The following is an 18,499-nucleotide window of genomic DNA, read 5'->3' on the forward strand; positions in this document are numbered from 1 at the left end:
TTCCCCCTCAGTAATAATAATTTTGAAACTATATCATGTACTGTTGAAATTTTATATTCACATTCTATGACATTGTTATATATAAATATGAAATTCTTAACCAGTCATAAGAAATATGCAATATGTAGATTATTTTGTACTGCTCTGGCAGCAATGAAAACAAATATATGTAAAAAAAAAAAAAAAAAAAAACACGGTCACTTCTGAATGTTCTTATGGTTACAGAAATGCCTTTTTAATGCTTTGTCTCTTCTGGCCCTCCCTACATTATAATTTTAGGAGAGCTCCTAATCTTGTTTCCTGCATTACAACATTGCAGTACAAAACTGTAATTGACAATTTGTCAAGTTATTAAATAATAGTTTGTTAAGAATCACATGGACCACAATTTTCACTTCATTGAGGTAGGGAATCCAGGGTTTTCCAATCTCCTATTCATTATATGCCAGGATGTTTAATTTCATAAACTTTGCCTGACCTTGAAGACTACAAGAGTCGGGGATGAGATGTACTGGCTGTTACTCCTCTGCATATTCAAGGTTTTTGTCCTAAGACCTTTTTGACAATATCTTTCCTTTTCTTCTATTTTTGTTTTTTTGTGCCTTTGTCTGTGTCTGCTAGTTACCGGATGGACAAACTATTCAACCCTACCTTCTTTTCTTGTGTATGTTTTCCTGAACTCCATAGAAGTGAGTCACTGCTCGATAGGTTTTCTGTTCCATCACTGAATGGCTGATTTATTTTCACTTCCATTGATTTACATTCTTGAATTAAGGGGGCACTTGCCTTCTCTCCTATTATAGGGAAAAAGTTTTATTAAGGTGGCTGTTCTGTCTAGTCTTCCACCCTTGTCCCTCACTTTTTGGTCTTGCCCTTGCGAGGCATCTTAACAGGGCGGAGGTAAGGGTTGTCCAGCTCCCCTTCCTGTGACTCATTTAGTTTGTCCTTTTCCTGTGGAAGAGGGAATGAGATCAGGGGCTGATAGGTTATTAAATATAAAATGACAATAATAACTGCCACTTTTTCATCTCTTGCACCTATGTTTTGAAAGTACTTACTAGGTAGTGAAGATGTCATGATAGACCAACTGATAAAAAAGACATGAAAATGGTTTGGCCATAATAGAAAGATGATGAGTTTGTCAACAGTATATAAGAGCAACTTAAGTGGATGAATACTAAGGAGTGTGTGTGTGTGTGTGTGTGTGTGTGTGTGTGTGTGTGTGTGTGTGTGTGTGTGTGTGTGTGTGTGTGGTGTGGTGTGGTGTGGTGTGTGTGTTTATTTGCCTAGTTGTAATTTTACAGGACCTGGGCTTACGCTCGTGTGGTCCTGTCTCCATATCTGTATCTGTCCAGTTTTTCCTTAAAGTTGTGCACACTCTTCGCCAATACTACATCCTCACTTAGTCTGTTCCAAACCTCTATATTTCTTTGCGGGAAGCTATATTTTTTATGTCTCTCAAGCATCTTCCTTTTCTTAATTTTTTACTGTGTCCTCGTGTGTTGCTGGTGTTTCTTACTTCTCTTAGTAGCAACTCCTCATTATCTACTTCTTCCATTTTATTCCACAACTTGTAAATTAGTGTGTGTGTGTGTGTGTGTGTGTGTGTGTGTGTATTTACTTAGTTGTGAAATACAGGAAAAGAGGCGTACTAGGCTCGTGCTGTCCCGTCTCCATAACGCTTATTATCCAGTTTGGCTTTAAATTCATGAAGCGCTTTTGCACACACAGTCTCCTCATCAAGTCTGTTCCATGTTGTTATGCTTCTGTATGGAAAACTGTACTTTTTGATGTCTCTCCTACAGATGCTTTTCTTCAATTTTTTACTATTCCCTCTTGTCTCACTCATATCACGTACCACTAAGTCTTCCCTGTCCAATTTCTCCAATCCCTCTTGTATCCTGTATAATGCTATTAGGTTCCCTCTCTTCTTTCCAGTGCTGTTAGTCCCAATTTCTCCAGTCTTTCTTTGTAAGTATGTTCTTTCAGTTTCTGGTAGTTTGGTCACTGCTCTCTGTATTCTTTCCAACTTTCTAATTTCTTTCTTCAAATTAGGTGACCACACTAATGCTGCATATTCCAGTCTTGGACATATCATCGATGTTATTAGTTTCTTCTCCATTTCTTCATCTAGATATGTAAATGCTGCTTTTATGTTTCTAAGAAGATTGTATGTTTCCCCAGTTATCCGATTTATATGCTTTCCAAAGGATAACTTGTCTGTTATGATAACTCCCAGATCTTTTCCTCTGTTTTTTTCATGATTCTTTCATTACTCAGAAAGCAGTTCCCCGATATTCATCTACTACTCTTACCAAACTCCATCACACTACACTTCTTTGTATTGAATGTCATTTCCCATTTGTGTGACCATTCACTTATTCTGTTGAGATCCTGGCTTAGGGCTACACAGTCTTCCTCATTAGCCACCCTCCTCATTATTTTAGCATCATCAGCAAACATATTCATATAGCTTGTCATCCCTTCTGTCATGTCATTTATATATATTGCAAACATAATCAGAGCCAACACCGATCCTTGGGGGACTCCACTAGTCACTTCCATCCAGCATGATTTATTGTTCCTGATTACTGTTCTCATTTCTCTCTTCGTTAAAAAGTCTATAATCCAATCCAACATTGAACCTCCCAGCCCTCCAACATGATTGAATTTCCATATTAATTGCTTGTGGGGCACTTTATCAAACGCTTTCTTTAAGTCCATATACACGCAATCCGCCCAACCGTTCCTTTCCTGTATTATATCAATTACTCTTGAATAGAAGCTGATCAGATTAGTTACACAAGCTCATCCTCCCCTGAATCTGAATCCGAGTGTGTGTGTGTCTTTACCTAGTTGTATTTACCTAGTTGTGACATATGGGAAAAGAGCTACGCTCGCAGTAGTGAGGGGGATACAGAAAAGTGGGGAGGAAGGGAGGGAAACATAGGCAGAGGAAGGCAAGGAATGGAGTGAGGGAAGTGGCAAGGATGGAGATGAGAGAACTTCCTGCCTGTCTCACCTGGGCCTCACTCTCCTCCGGCACTGGCCTCCTCTTCTTCTTTCTGGCCCGTTCCTCCTCCTCCTCAAACACCTGGTCCCGTGGCATGAGGGCATCCAGGTAGGCCTTGGAGTTAGGTGCCACTGCCACCACTGTGGGAAGAATGATAGTTAAGGCAAAGTGGAGATGGAAGAGAGGAATGGATGTGAACTTAGGAGTATTATTATTTTTTTTTTTGAGAGAGAGAGAGAGAGAGAGAGAGAGAGAGAGCAATTTTTCGTAGTATCTGCCAAATAATAATAAAAAAATAGTATTTTTCATGGTACACGAGAGACTTAAGCAAGACAGACATGAGGAAAAAAGCTTGAAAAATGCTGCTCCCTGCAACAATATAGTTGAGAAAAAAATAACAGAATAGAGTTCCAGTTTTAGTTACAACAATGACAAAAGCAACAACCACTTACACAGGAACTCTTTGTCATCAGTGAAGAAGAGGTTCTGTGTGTCCCTGGTCTTGGCAGCAAACTTAGTCAGTGCTCTCTCGATATCCCTCTTCTGTGCTGCGGCCTTCTCCCTGATTGCCTCATACTCTGTCACCGGCTGCTTGTACGTGTGGGAGAAGCTGGAAAAATGAAACATTGACATATTTGTCTATCTACCCTTTCACAATAGCTGTCTTCTAGTCTGATACAAAGTATCTGTCATTTATTCTAATACAAGTGTGTGTGTGTGTGTGTGTGTGTGGGTGTGTGGGTGGGTGGTGTGTGTGTGTGTGTGTGTGTGTGTGTGTGTGTGTGTGTGTGTGTGTGTGTGTGTGTGTGTGTGTGTGTGTGTGTGTGTGTGTGTGTTAATATACCTAGTTGTAGCATACAGGATTTGTCATGTTTGTATTGTCCTGCTTCCTTATCCATATAGTTATCTAATTTATCCTTAACCCCTTGCACCACACAGGGCAGTAAGGGCACACAAGCTCTCTTTTTTCTGAACACTCCTAATTAGTTGGTCATCTTCCACCCCACCAAATATGACACATTGGTCAACAAAATACATGGTGGGGTCAACCTTGCATGAGACTAATTATTTGGTAGTTGATGAAGTGGTGCATTCAAACTGGTCCATTCAAAGGAACACATAAGCAAGGAGTTCTAGGAAAGAGAGAAAGTGGTACACTGAGGGAAAAGATACAGCATCATAGAAATAACATACCAGTAGGTGTGGGTGTCAGGGAAGTCTGGCAGGTGGTCAGGGATATGGTAAGGGTGTGGCTTCTTGTCCCCAACTTGTAAGACATTGTGTTGCTTTAGGTCCACTTGCTGTGATGGTGCTGTGATGACCACCCTGTTGGGCCGAACCCTGAAGGCCTGCATGGTGCCAATATGCATCAGTGTTGTCCCTTACCTCCATCTCATATTTATTTTCACTTCCACTGCTAATTTTGCTAAACTCAGTACTGTACCTGAACATCTTTGACTTTATTAAATACCCGCATAGAGCAAAAACACATACTTTTCATCACTTTGGTTATCATTTTTTTTTTTGCTCTGATGTACGATGCTGTTTCCATTACCTAAACGTCCCTGACCTTGCTGTTCTTCCAAGGGGTTTCTTGCGTAGTTTCATCCCAACCCCATCACCAGTATACGGTCACCAACTAGTGTATGGTCAACCATTGCACACCTAACCCATTAGTACTCATAAATATGAAAAACTGCAAAGCTAAACCCCTGCTCACCAACTGCATGTACACTCCCTCGCTCACACACTGTAATTATCTATTATTGCTCATCCCCTAACCATTCAATCTATCCTTTACCATATATCTGTCCCAACCCTCACATACGCAAGTGAAACGTGGGCCTGGAATGAAAGTCAAGAGATCTAGAGTGCAGGCAGTGGAAATGAGTTATTTGAGGAGTGCTTGTGATGTGAGTAGAATGGATGGAATGAGTAATGAAAGTGTGTACAAGCATTTTGGAATGTGTCACGGGGGTGAAGGGAAGTGTGGAGTGGTGGAAGAAGTGAAGCGATAGACTTTAAAGTGGTTTGGCCACATGGAGCGAATGGAAGAGAGTAAGATGACCAGGAGGGTGTATGTGAGTGAGATAGAGGGAGGGAATGCTAGAGGACGACCTCCAGTGAAATGGAGAGATAGGGTGCAGGAGTACGTTAGGGAGAGGGGGGAAAGATCTTTGAGAAACTTTGAGCAGGCAAGGAGGGAGTGTCTGGATAGAGAAAGTTGGAAACTCTTCTGCCGTGGCCATCCGCTGGTGGGAGCTCCTAGGAGCAGGCGTCAATGAAATGATGATGATGATGCCTGCCACTCACCTGCAAACCCTCCATGCTGATGCCCATGTCAACCAGCGACATCACCACGTCTGCACCCACTGGCTCTGTGCGGTAGGCCTGCTCACAGTATGCCCGGCTGCTGCGGCCAATCTCACTCAGCACTGGGGGAAAGTGATGGGGTTAAGGAAACTCATTTGGTGGTAAGATGAGCTGATTTCACAAAGAACTGAGGGCAGAGGGTCAATATAAGATTGATTCGATGCAATAATACATCGTTTGTTACCTAATAAAAATTTTCATGATCTAGAAATTATCATATATTACAGTACCGTATATCCTCGCTTTTCTCTGACCTCAATATAATGAATTTCAGCTCTAATGAACTTTTTGGGCCAGTTCAGTATATATGGGTAGTTGTTGAACAAGTTTGGCATGTGTGGGGTTCAGTTCAGTGGAGGGGCATGATCGGTTATGTTACGAATTCTCTCAATTTCAGTCTGAAAAACACACAGGTCATTCGCTGAGTGATTAATTTTAGGCTTCTTGTACCTCATACAGTTTATGCATTTCTTTTCAGTGATTTAAGATCTCCCGCACATCGTAGCATCGTGGGTCCTCCCCATTGCTCTTGGCAGTACAATTAGCCTCAAGATGGCCGTATCTTGAACAGTGATAACATATTATTGCGTGGTATCTATCTCTCACAGTAAACACTCCCCATTCTAGTTTTATCTTGTCATGATGCTTGTGGATTATATCCCACACTTATACCCCATGAAATGATGCTCTCTGGAGTATTCTACACCTGTGTGCAACAAAAATGGGCTACCTGGCCTCCATCACTTGTCAAATCCTCCATAAACCATCAATCATGTACAGGGGCGGTTTCCAGTCACACCGTGGTAACACTTCATGGAGTTCTGTGAAAAGTAGGTCTATGACATATGTTTTTTCTTATTTTTTCCACTTTTTCCATCACGTGAAAAATTTTAAAGCCAAAAAGCCAAAAATATGTAAATTGGCTGGTACTGTATGGGTTAAGCATTTTGGCAGGGCTCTCAAGAAGATGACTAGTATGGTAAGATGACAGATGTGTCAATCTCCAGTGTGACAGGTGTAAAACAAGATAAATCACCCCCCTAAGAAAACCATTGGGTTAAGATTCGTTTTAGGTCCGTGCCAGTATCTCATAATCTACTTTATGAAACATCAGTATCTCTTCATATATCTTTTCTACAAACCTTCAACAGTCATGGAAACGCTTTGAAAATCCAATTCAAGGACTTTTTTTTACTCTTAAAAATAGGGGATAATGTTTACGAAAGTGCGTCGCCTCCTCTGGTGACGGTGCAGCCGGTGTTGCGAGAAATACCTCCTCGCTGAAATAATTCACATATACATGTGGGGGGGGGTCCAGAAGGGTTAGAAGGGGGGGGTCGAGGGGGGCACAGCCCCCCCGTCAGTAGGTCGTAAAGTTCGGTTGGAGTAGTTTAAATATGCTCCCCGACCCTAAACACTCTGCGAGCTATTTTACGGCTGCGGCGGCTGCAGCGTTGTCGCGGCCGCCGCCAGAGGAGGCGACGCGCTTTCATAAACATTATCCCCTATTTTCAAGAGTAAAAAAAAAGGCCTTGAATTGGATTTTCAAAGCGTTTCCATGACTGTTGAAGGTTTGTAGAAAAGATATATGAAGAGATACTGATGTTTCATAAATTAGATAATGGCACGGACCTAATAAGAATCTTTACCAAAAAAATTGTCGCCAGTGTCGGCACTCACAGCTCTGCAGTATCTCCGTCAGGGTGCCCAGCGCCGCCTTCTCAAAAGCCATGAACCCCGCCTCCTGCAGCATGCCCGCCACCGCTGCCGCTAGAGTTTTCCTGCGAGGATCAACGGTGCCTGTCGTCTCCACGGTCCCGACGGGCACGGCAGCCATGGTGAGGGAGTGGTGGGGCTGCGGGGGAGCCACACGTCGGGCCCAGGCGGCGGCGAGGCAGAGGGAGGCGAGGCAGGGCAGGGAGGAGGGAGTCAATGTTTGGGCGAGGGGTGAGGCATATAATTGTTTATACTTCATATTGCCATACATAATACTTACTTACGGAAGGAATAATACCATATACTCGAATATAGTTTAACAAACATCATATAATTTTTCATGATATTTAAAATTTTGGAAAAAAAATATCGCGAATTTGAGTGATCAATAGACGGTCTTTATATGAAAATCAGCATTAAAATTACAAACCTCACAGTTATCGAGAATTAAACAAATGGTATGCTCTCTGCGTTGTCATGTGTGCGGCTCAGTTACTGTTACACTCCTGACCCCTCACGTCAACACAGCGGCAGCGCAGGGGAGTCACCAGGGGGACTATAGTCTCTTTGGGAGTCACGGTGCCTTGAGTATTACCTGTGAGCGTCACCAGCCCGGCAAGACGAACTGTATGCGGCTCACCTAAGGCGCCGGTAAGCACTGTGTGTGTGTGTGTGTGTGGAGGCGCGGAGCCACGAGGGAGCTGTGCTACTGGTGCCGCCCGTGGCCGTGGGGACCTAACCTCGCGGGGGTTCTGGAAGGCTCGAGCGGCCTGGGGGCGGCGGTGGAGAGTTGGAGAGACCCAAGCAGCGCTCCAAAGCTGAAAGGGAATCAATAAAGAAGAAGAAGGCTGGGATGGGAGGGGCTGGCGGCTCTGGGGCCGCACAACCAAGGTCTCCAAAAAAAAAGGAGGGAGGTCCACGCACGGCGGTTTCAAAACTCATCCCATTTCGCGCATCCTCCTTCAGTCACATTCACACCTTGGAGGGATCTTCTGACATAAGGCATGACCTTGCATACTAACAATGGTTAATTTATACTAATATTAGTTATTATTATTATTATTATTATTATTATTATTATTATTATTATTTATATTATATTATAAACATACATATACCAGTGATGATATAAAAAGCCCCAGTAGTACCACACTGGGAGTAAAAAAATTTATTGGCTAAATGATGCTAGATCATTGCTACTGAGTACATTGGGGTTCAAAATAAAACCAATTTATGACAGCTCTCATCCAGCCCTGCAGATTTACCATGTTCTTGAACAAACTCTGGCTCCAGTTACACTTCTTTTTTTTTGACCGGCTGTTCCGTTTCTGACTGCGCCATAGTTTCCTATTTAAGTCTAGCATAGCTGGTCATTCACACACCTCACAGTTCTTAGTTTCCGAAATAAGTTTATAGCGCACGCAGATATGGAATAAATCCTTTGGATTACCAGAATATTTCTTGTCAAAGTCTAAAAATCCCCAGGTCACAATCCACACAGGCTGCCATCACAGGTGAGACTGATTGCTTGGGTGGCAGGTTGAGAGTGCACACAGGCCGATGGATTGATACATGATGGCAGGGTATAGTTAATTTAAATATATTAAACCGATGCGTATGGTTGTTATTAATAGTCAGATCATAGAGAATGAGCTAATGGTGACCAGATGTGTAACATCTCATGAGAATCATAGTGATAATTACATATTGTAGACATTTCTAAGACAAGAACTGCATGCTACGGCATCATATCAAGGTTTTAAGAGGCTTACTTTGCTTAGCCCTCTTGAAACCACAACACTGGACTTAGAATTTCAACTCAACTCTGTTGATTTCAATGACGTACTGTAGGTTTACTAATGACAAGCGCGCTCTGAAACTTTCACTAATGTGAAGCAAATAAAGTATCCTTTGCACTCCGCATGCTATTTTTTCATTATATTAGAAGCAGTGGTTAGCTAGATTAACCAATACTTATTTATGGAAGACTAAAATTCTTGACATTATCACCACATCTAGTCTTCTTGAGCTTGTATTCATGACTCTCTCTCTCTCTCTCTCTCTCTCTCTCTCTCTCTCTCTCTCTCTTTTTTCAATCAACCTTATAACATGTTATACCTTTGCAGGGTGTGCGAGGGGGTCAGTCATGTCGCTGTACGATGACATAGACACAGACAAGGCCTCGGGTGCGTCAGGCTGGGCGTCGGGCATCAAGCTCATGCACAACCAATTGGCGTTCAAGAAGGCCACCATTACTACGGTTAGTAGCTCATCTCCTTATCTGCTTTTGTCTGTCCTGGCTCTAATTTCTTGTGTTACTCATCTTTATCTTGTCTGTTTCTCTATATTATCTATTTAATTGTTATTTTGTCTGTTTGATTTGGTATTTATAACCATATGTTTCTCTGTCCTTGTCATCCTCTTCCTTCTCCTTCCTACCATCAGCATTTTTTTCATGCTTTGTTTCTCTGATACAGCCCAAGAGGGACCAGACAAGGCGGGTGGTGGTGGCCAAACTCCCTCCTGTCATTGACCTCAAGTCGCGACGAGAGGAGGAAGATGCTGCCTCCCAATCCCTCTTCTTCCAGGGTCAGAAGGTGAGGTGACAGGGATTATGTGTCTAGTGAGTCTTGAGGGGCTTAGAGGTGTGCTAAGGACACTGGTACCGTGTGTCTCAGTGTCTACCATCTGTGCACATGTGTATAAATGGTGACCTCGTGTAAAAGTTAGACCTCCATAACCCCTTACCCAAAGCTATATGTTTGATTGAAGAATACATTTAAATGCCTAGGTAAAATAGTTCCTATGTGATAAACTTGGCCATAAGGAAGTTAGGTTTTGTGTCCATGCCCATAATTAACAGCAAGTTCAATCCCAGATCTGGATAGGTTTGGACAGTACTTGCAACCCTTTCCTGTTAAACCGTAACCCAGCTAAAAACAAAATTAAAAGTAAAGTTTAAGGTCAAGGTTCACAGTGACCTTGACCAGGTGGGCTCCCTTGATGCATCCACATCTGGTGAACCTACTGCTTGTGGTGGGTGCAGGGCAAAGCCTACAGGACCCCTGCTCTTCTTTTTTGATTTGTTGGTGGCTTGGATAGTGCAGATGTGGCACCTGCCCTCAGAACCGGGATTGGGGTTAACCTTGGACCCTTGTAGGCTCCTGGATTAACCTGAGCTTTTGAGGATCACCAACTGCCTTACCTCTAATTAAAGTGGGACTCTGAGATGAGGAAGCCAGGCAGTGGTGAGATCAGTAGTGGGGAAACACCTACTGGTCCGGCATGAGCAATGGTGCCTGTCGTAAGGGGGTAGCTATTGGCCTTTCCAGCCAATTGCAGCCATGCAAGTGAGGCTGAAGTGTGCCCTATGCTTCATGTCTCATGTTGCAGTGTATGCTCTAACTGATAAGTGTGAAACTGAGAAGGTGTTTTATGCCAAACTTGATTCCCCCTCTTGACACACTCATTGTTTTGGGCAATTTTGATGCTACTACTGGCACTGAGAGACCTGGTTATGAATTATGCATTGACCCTCATGGCTCTGGTATCAGAAACACCACAAGTTCTCTACTGAATATTGCAAGATCCAGGAGATTAAGAATTACATAGCATAACATTGCCTTGTAGAGGCTAACTGAAGCCTTTGGTAATAAATGTCATGTCATGGGATATTGCTGGAATGACTTTGTGTCCACTCAACGATTACTCCATGAGACTGAATTGTGGCCTATTACCTGCATAGTCTGTGAACACTAACTCTGGCTCTACGGGCATGTGGCACACTACCCATAAGTCTACCCTGCTCACTGGGTTGTTTCTGTAGGAGACAACTCCAAGTGGAGAACACCAAAGGAACGCCCACAAAGCTTGTGGCTCGAGCCACACGAATGCTTACACACGCGCACACACACACACACACACACACACACACACACACACACACACACACACACACACACACACACAGGGTTAGGGTCAAGGTCAGGGTCAGGGGATGCTCCCATTTAAAGAACTTAAAAAGCTAGTGTAGGATGAGTGAGGAGAAAGAGGGGTGGCATACACTTAAAAGAAGAGGAAGAGGGAATGGAGCAAGACTGAAAATGCGAGAGGGAGCAGTGGGAGGATATGAGGACAGTGAAGATTGTTATGAATTTAGCGAGCCCAGTTTCTCTGGTTTTAGTAATAATGAATCGGCTATGTACAGAGGAGTGTTGCTGGTGGAAAAGAAACGGAATACGTGGATCGGAAGAGTCAAGATCATGGAGGATGAAGATATGGAAGGTAAGAAAATGCACAGTGACTTACGGGCAAGAGTGCGAAGTCGAGAAGGGAAAAAAACTAGTTCAGGAAAATGAGGGGTTGAGAGAAAAGTTGCTGAAATATGAAAAAAATGATGAAGGAAGGACTAGGAGTTGTAAGAAAGAAAAATGAAGACCTGAAAGAGATAATGGGCAAGGAAGAAAAAAGAGTAAGGGAGGAAGTACTGGGTGAAATAAAGACCTAGAATGTAGAGCATGAAAAGGCTAATGTAGACTTCCAGGAAATAATTGAAAAGCAAGTAAAAGAGGAGAAGGAAAATGTAGAAAAAGAGGTGGTCAAGGTCATAAAAAAGAATGAAGATTTAGTGAGAGATGTAGCGGATAAGAAAAAGAGTGTTATAATATTCGGAATGAAAGAGAAAAACATAACGTATAAACCAAGAAGGGATAAGGAAGAACTTAAGTCAGTGAAGGACTTACTGAAGAACTTGAATGACGAAGAAATACAAAACCTTGAGGAGGAGGTGGAAGAGATTGTTAGGATGGGCCCTTACATAGAAGGTAAGACAAGGCCAGTTAAATTAAGATTAAAATCACAGAAGGTAACTGAGGAAATATTGTACAGAACAACTGAACTAATGGAAATAGATGAATGTGAGGAAATATACATAAAGAAAAATAGAAATGAAGAATACAAAGGATGGTAATGAAAATGGTTCCAGAACTGGAGGGATTGTCATATGAAGAAAGGTTAAAGGAAATAGTCCTGCCAACATTGGAACAAAGAAGAGAAAGGGGAGACCTAATACAAATTTATAAGTTATGGAATAAAATGGAAGAAGTGGACAATGAGGAGTTACTACTACGAGAAGGAAGAAACACCAGCAACACATGAGGACACAGAAAAAAATTGAAAAAAGGAAGATGCTTGAGAGACATAAAGAAATATAGCTTCCCGCAAAGAAACATAGAGGTTTGGAACAGACTAAGTGAGGATGTAGTATCGGCGAAGAGTGTGCACAACTTTAAGGTAAAACTGGACAGATACTGATATGGAGACGGGACCACACGAGCAGAAGCCCAGGCCCTGTAAAACTACAACTAGGTAAATACAACTAGATAAATACACACACACACACACACACACACACACACACACACACACACACACAGTGTGTGTGGATGGGGTGATCTGGAGGTTGGCAGTCAAGACTGCTGTTACAAGCTGACATTTTTCAGCCATTGCCTAGTGGCTGAAGGCAACCCTCATGCTGTTCTGATGACCACCTATCAACCTGAGCTTCAGCAAAACTCCATCAAGAGGAGCTCTTGAAGACAGCATGAGCCAAACAAGAACAGCACCACAATAAATCAATACTTGCCTGCACCACTAATGAACTAAGGTTGACCACCAAGCCCCTTCGAGAAAGCCTACATGTGCTATGGGCCATATGTAAAAAAAAGATAATGATGATTAATGCTATCTTGTATGCACACACACACACACACAGGAGTTTGGGAGGTCTGGCAGTGGTGGTGGCGGCGGGTCCCCCTACGTGGCCTCCAGCGACCCTGAGTGGCGCTTCGTCAATGAGTACGACCCACTGTGGCCCAACGACTACGAGAAGGTGGTGAAAGGTGGGCACAGCTTCCTTGTCTTGTAGTGTAAGGATCATGGCAACTCTACCGCCACCGTATGTAGCCCTACCATCTGGCTCCTCTTCTTATTTGTAAAAAAAACTACCATGTTGGGTGGCAACTTTGGTTTTGGGTGTTGGCCTAGAATGGATTTCCTATAAATTCATGTATTTCAATGCATGCTAGAACAAACATATACGTATTTTTAGGAGTGACATTACAGAACAAATTATGTTTGTTATAGCACACCCACTGTATTTTGTTACATGAAATGATTATCATGGTTGTTTGGATTTTCATTATCTAAAGGCTTTTGATGTAAATTTCACATGTTATTTATTTTTTAGGCTTTAGTTGAGGGAAATTTTTTAGAAAATGTTTAAAACACTTCCTCCCACAGACATGAGGGAGAGGAGAGACAGGGAGGAAGAAGAGACTCGAATAAAGGAGAGAGAGGAGAGAGACAAGAAGAGGAGAGACAGGTGAGTGTGTGAAGCAGAGCAGCAAGGGTTGTTGGACTTTACTATTAGTTTCTGCCATTTTGAAGGATTTCTGTTTGGGCTCTATTATGGTTCAAGATTTTTAATTGCTTGACTTACTGTTGAATGCTTCATGTGGTTTAGAATTATTATTATTATTATTATTATGTTTATGATTATTATTATTATTATTATTTTGTTTTTTATGAAGTATTATCTTTGATGCCTGGTCCTAGATGAAGTATTACTTCACCTAATTTGATATATTTGTATTAGTTTGCCAGTTTTAGTGAAGCTATTCATTATGCATGATGAATATTATTATGTAAATGTAATTTGTCATTAGGTTGATCCTGTTGTGTAACTTTGGTGTTTTACATGCCTTTGTTGAGGAATTTGATTTTGATTTTGTATTAGCTTTTTGATATTCAAATTTCTCCCACTGAGTTGTCAACATGATGGTCCATTTTGACAGGACTGTAGAAGAAGGGTCTGGATTTGCCCGTCTGAGGGAGCCAGAGGAGGAAGAGGAGGATGAGGACCGGCCCAGGCGAGGTGAGCAAGGGGAGGGGTGTATGGAGGGAAGCAAGTTGAAGTGAGAGAAGGGGGAGTCAGTTGTTGTAGTGATGGGTTTGATGTTGCTGTCAGCTCATAAGCTTTGTGAGTTGCTGCAAAAATATAGATAAAATGGGGTAAGGGATGAAAAAAAGAAATCAAGGGTGAATGTGGCAAAGAGCAGAATGATAATGTTGCTGGCTCTGACAGAGAACAGTAATAATGGAGAGGCAGAATTTCAATTACAGTATTTTGTATGCAGGAGAGAAGTGGTGAAGGAAGATGTAGGAAAAAGAAGTTATGAGTTAAGGTCTTGGAGGCACTGAGGTGTGGAAATGTTGTGTAAAACAGCAGTTAGATGGGAAAGTAGAAAATCTAATGCAAAGATTAGTGAAGTAGATATTTTGCTGAAAACTAAAGAAACAGTTCATAGTTGAGCAAAACTTACAGTTCCTTTCTTAATCCATTACTTCTGTAGAGGGATGTTTACCTGACATAAATATTATTACTTCACTACATTGCCTTTTCAGGAGCTGGGGCAGCCATAGCCCCACCTCCCTCTCTCGGGGCAGACGAGGGGCCTGGCAGTGGAGGTGGAGGCAAGGGGGCTAACTTTAGTGGCATGGGGAGCACTGTGGCTGCCAAGATCATGGCCAAGTATGGCTTCAAGGTAAGTGTGTGCTTGTGTATACTATGCATAATTTACAGGAAGTAAGCTATGTTCATAAGGTTCCAAACTTAGCTTTAAACCCATGTAAGTCTCTGGATTGGACCACCTCTTTGTCCACTCTTTTCCACTAATCTATGCATCTATCCAATTTGCATCTATTCCATTTGCAAGAAATAAAGTAAGGTGACCAATGCTTCCTTCTCTGCTATATTTTCATATAAAATTATTGTAATTGTTTGTTGTACTTTGCCTTATGGCCCTTTAAAAGAAGCAAATAAAAGGTATTTAATTTCTATCCCCTTCGCACTGAGGGACCGAACACAGTGTTGCCCCCTACCAAGATTAGCAAGTCCCCCATTATCTCACATATTTTGAGTTCAGTAACAACCCTTTGCCCAGAACTTGTCCAGGTCAGCCCTCCATGTCTCATCCCACACCTGTCCCCGTGTCTGATCCTCCTCCCCCTTAATCCTTTCTCTTGCCTCTTAGTTATCCCCAAGTGTAACTCCTCTCTCCTTCCCTTCCCCCTCACCACCACAGGAAGGTCAGGGCCTGGGCAAAAGTGAGCAGGGTATTGTTAGGGCCCTAGAGGTGGAGAAGACCAGCAAGCGTGGCGGCAGAATTGTCCACGAGTCTGATGAGCCACTGCCCCCGGCTGCCCCGATGATGCCGCCCCCCATTGCCCCACCTCCCCGCCCTGCACCACAATCAGAGAAACCAGAGGCTAAGATGGCACACATCTTGCGTAACCCCTCCAAAGTAGCTCTACTCAGGGTAGGTGATGGTTACTATCATCAGCATTGTTGTTGCTGCTGACAGACTGGCATGACGTCTGGTTAGAGTTTGGGTTGGTGGTGTTCCTCAGCAGTGTTCTTCAGCCTGTGTGCATTAGAGCCGGAGATAAATTAATTTATGATGGAGCAGGATTGAGTGGTTCTGAGTTTGATTCACTAGGTGAAAATCAATGGTATTGGGCTGAGGATACTTAGTCATTATTGTTTAACCAGCCATGAAGCAACAGATGTTTGCTCACATAGTAAAAAATGGCAATCAGCTATTCTTGTCGCCACTGATTAGAAGCGCTGCTATTGACTTCTTTTCCTGCATCTCGCCTTTAGCTGGAAAACAAGTTTGTTGTAATTACTTGTACATATCTGAAGATGTTGATGGCCTAAAAATGCATGCAGAGGTGGTGTAGATATCCATGGTGTACAATTACGCAACTTTATTATAGATGCTTATTCATACCTTACAGTGTTGAAAGTTGCCTGATTTTTTTTATAGCTGCTTCTACATAATTATCCTTTGATCTTGACATGTCTCCAAAGTGTATCCAGGAGTGGTATTGATATCCAGAGTGCACAATCATGCAACTGCACTTCATTTGTGCTGCAGAATATGGTGGGGCCGGGCGAGGTGGATGACGAGCTGGAGCCAGAAGTGCGCGAGGAGTGCAATGGCAAGTATGGAGCAGTGGTGCAGGTGGTCATCTTTGAGATCCCCAAGGCCGTCCCTGAGGAGGCCGTGCGCATCTTTGTAGAGTTCCAGCGAGTTGAGTCAGCCATCAAGGGTAAGTGTGAAGTCTTTTGTGTTTGGTTTGGAGGGTGTTGGGTGGCAGGCAAAGGGGTCAGCCATGGATGATGCAGGAAGGGACTGAGGCTCCAGGTAGGAATGTGTGTATTTACCTTGTTGTTTACTCAGCATGGAGGTTAACCAGGAGGGAGAGAGCAGTGAAGGGCAAACAGGTAGTAGGTGCCTTGGAGAGAGTTATGAACGGAAAGAGTGTGAGTATGGTAGTAATAAAGGGTATATGGAATAGTATTGTCCTCCCATCTGTCATATGCATCAGAGTTGAGACGTGGAATGTATCACAGCAATCACGAATATTCACAGTGGAAATGAGCTATACAAGAGGTGCATGTGGTGTGTCAGGATAGGATGGAGAAAGCAATGAAAGCATGTATGAGAAGTTTGGTGTGGGTGTAACAGCAAAGGGTGTGGATTGTGGAGTTGCTGAATTGGTGTAGTGTGGTGCTCTGGGATGGTTTGGACAAGTGGTGAGAATTAATTAGTATGACTTTGTGAAGAGAGTATATGAGGGCAGGATTGAGGGAGAGGGTGTCAGTGGATTCATGTATTTACCCATAGCATAATACAGAGGTTTTCCATAGGGCATCAGTGGAGTAGGCAGGTCAGCAGGTGATTATAGCTCCAACAACCTTTTTCTACCCCACAGCCATCATTGACCTCAACGGCCGATTCTTTGGCGGACGGCAAGTCAAAGCTGGATTTTATGATCACGAAAACTTTAAGGCATATCGTCTGAATGAGAAGTGCGACTAAATCGTCTGTTACTGCAACTGCTACCAACTATATCACAGCTGCTATTATTATTATTTTTTTATACATTAAAGAAAAAATAAGGGCAATAAACATTGAAGCCCTTTAATCACTGCTCATGCAAAAGCAAACAGAAGGAGTGGCCAGGAGAGAGGTGAATTTTGGATGGAGAGGTCGCATCTCATCTCAATTCAGTACAGTTGTGTTGTAATTCTGAACTCTTACAACTTTCCCCTCTATTGTTATTCTTTGTTCCTTGTCTTCCATCTTTCTTTTATCTGTCAGTGTATTATGTCAAGAGGGGTTTGATCATAAACTTGAAAAGACTTAAGAAGTTAAAGGAAGAGATCTCTTGGTGCTGCAATAGTTTTCTGAATTTTGTGTTGGCTTCAAACAGCAAGATAAGCTTTAGGGAAGTGGTGACAGGCAATGTGTGGAAAGTGAACATAGGTAATAAAGGTTGTCTTCCCTTCTTTAAATTCTCCAACCCTTGTTTGACATAAATTCTTGACGTATCTTTATCTTTTCTCCCTTTTCTCATCTAATTCTTTATATTCCATATCAAACTAAATGTATGAAATATCTAATTCATGGAATTTCTGTGTCTTATCTGTCTGCTTCTCTCTAACTCTCTGCTTCTGATGTCTTGGGTGTGCAAACTTTCCTTCATAAGTCATCTTATGACAATACCTGAAAGATCCATGTTCTTTATGGTGAAAGAGGATGTCAGGATGTGCTACTGTTACTGAAATGAAGATGAAATTCTAGAGCAGAATATTAAATAAAAATGAATGTTGAAAACTTGTGAGCATATGCATTTCTATAAGAAAAATAGGTTACATGAATACACATTTGTGAACTATAGATAATTTACCCTCTTTTTGTGGCATTGTATTGATTTAAAGATAACTGAAGAATGGCAGGAGTGGGTGTGACATCACATGGAACATCCTCATTAATACTTTTGATAAGATACTGTAAAATGAATAAAAATAGAATAATTGTGATTTAGTGCCAGAATATCAACCTGCAAAGGCTTTTGATTATTGTTATATTGGCCAAAGGAAAGCGTGACATCTAAGTTCCCAGGTTGGTGGTGGTGTGCCTGTTGAGGGTTGATGTTCTGGCCCAAAACACCACAAAAGAAGCCTGTGTGTATATATATACCAATAAACATTTATATTATATATATATATATATATATATATATATATATATATATATATATATATATATATATATATATATATATATATATATATATATATATATATATATATATATATATATATATATATATATATATATATATATATATATATATATATATATATATATATATATATATATATATATATATATATATATATATATATATATATATATATATATATATATATATATATATATATATATATATATATATATATATATATATATATATATATATATA

The 18,499-nt window shown here is 41.7% G+C and overlaps 2 protein-coding genes across 2 annotated transcripts; one reads left to right on the forward strand and one right to left on the reverse strand.

The window, feature by feature from the left end:
• Window positions 1-384: 384 nt before the first annotated feature.
• Window positions 385-7,339, reverse strand: LOC127005198 (transcription initiation factor TFIID subunit 8-like). The gene is made up of 6 exons (XM_050873892.1): window positions 7,067-7,339; window positions 5,327-5,448; window positions 4,208-4,362; window positions 3,466-3,623; window positions 3,023-3,153; window positions 385-951 (listed from the first exon to the last, which is right to left on the reverse strand). The coding sequence occupies exons 1-6, from the start codon at window positions 7,221-7,223 to the stop codon at window positions 856-858; spliced, it is 819 nt and encodes a 272-aa protein (XP_050729849.1). The 5' UTR covers window positions 7,224-7,339; the 3' UTR covers window positions 385-855.
• Window positions 7,340-7,586: 247 nt separating this feature from the next.
• Window positions 7,587-17,893, forward strand: LOC127005197 (splicing factor 45-like). The gene is made up of 10 exons (XM_050873891.1): window positions 7,587-7,753; window positions 9,229-9,362; window positions 9,580-9,699; window positions 12,876-13,002; window positions 13,403-13,484; window positions 13,957-14,036; window positions 14,567-14,706; window positions 15,247-15,480; window positions 16,102-16,276; window positions 16,943-17,893. The coding sequence occupies exons 2-10, from the start codon at window positions 9,249-9,251 to the stop codon at window positions 17,047-17,049; spliced, it is 1,179 nt and encodes a 392-aa protein (XP_050729848.1). The 5' UTR covers window positions 7,587-7,753; window positions 9,229-9,248; the 3' UTR covers window positions 17,050-17,893.
• Window positions 17,894-18,499: the final 606 nt, after the last annotated feature.

Source organism: Eriocheir sinensis, chromosome 29, assembly GCF_024679095.1.
Source record: "Eriocheir sinensis breed Jianghai 21 chromosome 29, ASM2467909v1, whole genome shotgun sequence".
Taxonomy (NCBI): Eukaryota; Metazoa; Arthropoda; class Malacostraca; order Decapoda; family Varunidae; genus Eriocheir; species Eriocheir sinensis.

Bases quoted from the DNA above. Each gene is read 5' to 3' on its own strand.
- LOC127005198 (XM_050873892.1), bottom strand. From the start codon at position 7,223: ATGGCTGCCGTGCCCGTCGGGACCGTGGAGACGACAGGCACCGTTGAT. The intron at 3,624-4,207 runs GTATGTTATTTC...TCATTTTTCCAG, and splicing joins CCTGACACCCACACCTACTG to CTTCTCCCACACGTACAAGC. The intron at 952-3,022 runs GTGAGACAGGCA...CCTCTTCCACAG, and splicing joins CGGAGGAGAGTGAGGCCCAG to GAAAAGGACAAACTAAATGA.
- LOC127005197 (XM_050873891.1), top strand. From the start codon at position 9,249: ATGTCGCTGTACGATGACATAGACACAGACAAGGCCTCGGGTGCGTCA. The intron at 9,700-12,875 runs GTGAGGTGACAG...ACACACACACAG, and splicing joins TCTTCTTCCAGGGTCAGAAG to GAGTTTGGGAGGTCTGGCAG. The intron at 14,707-15,246 runs GTAAGTGTGTGC...TCACCACCACAG, and splicing joins TGGCCAAGTATGGCTTCAAG to GAAGGTCAGGGCCTGGGCAA.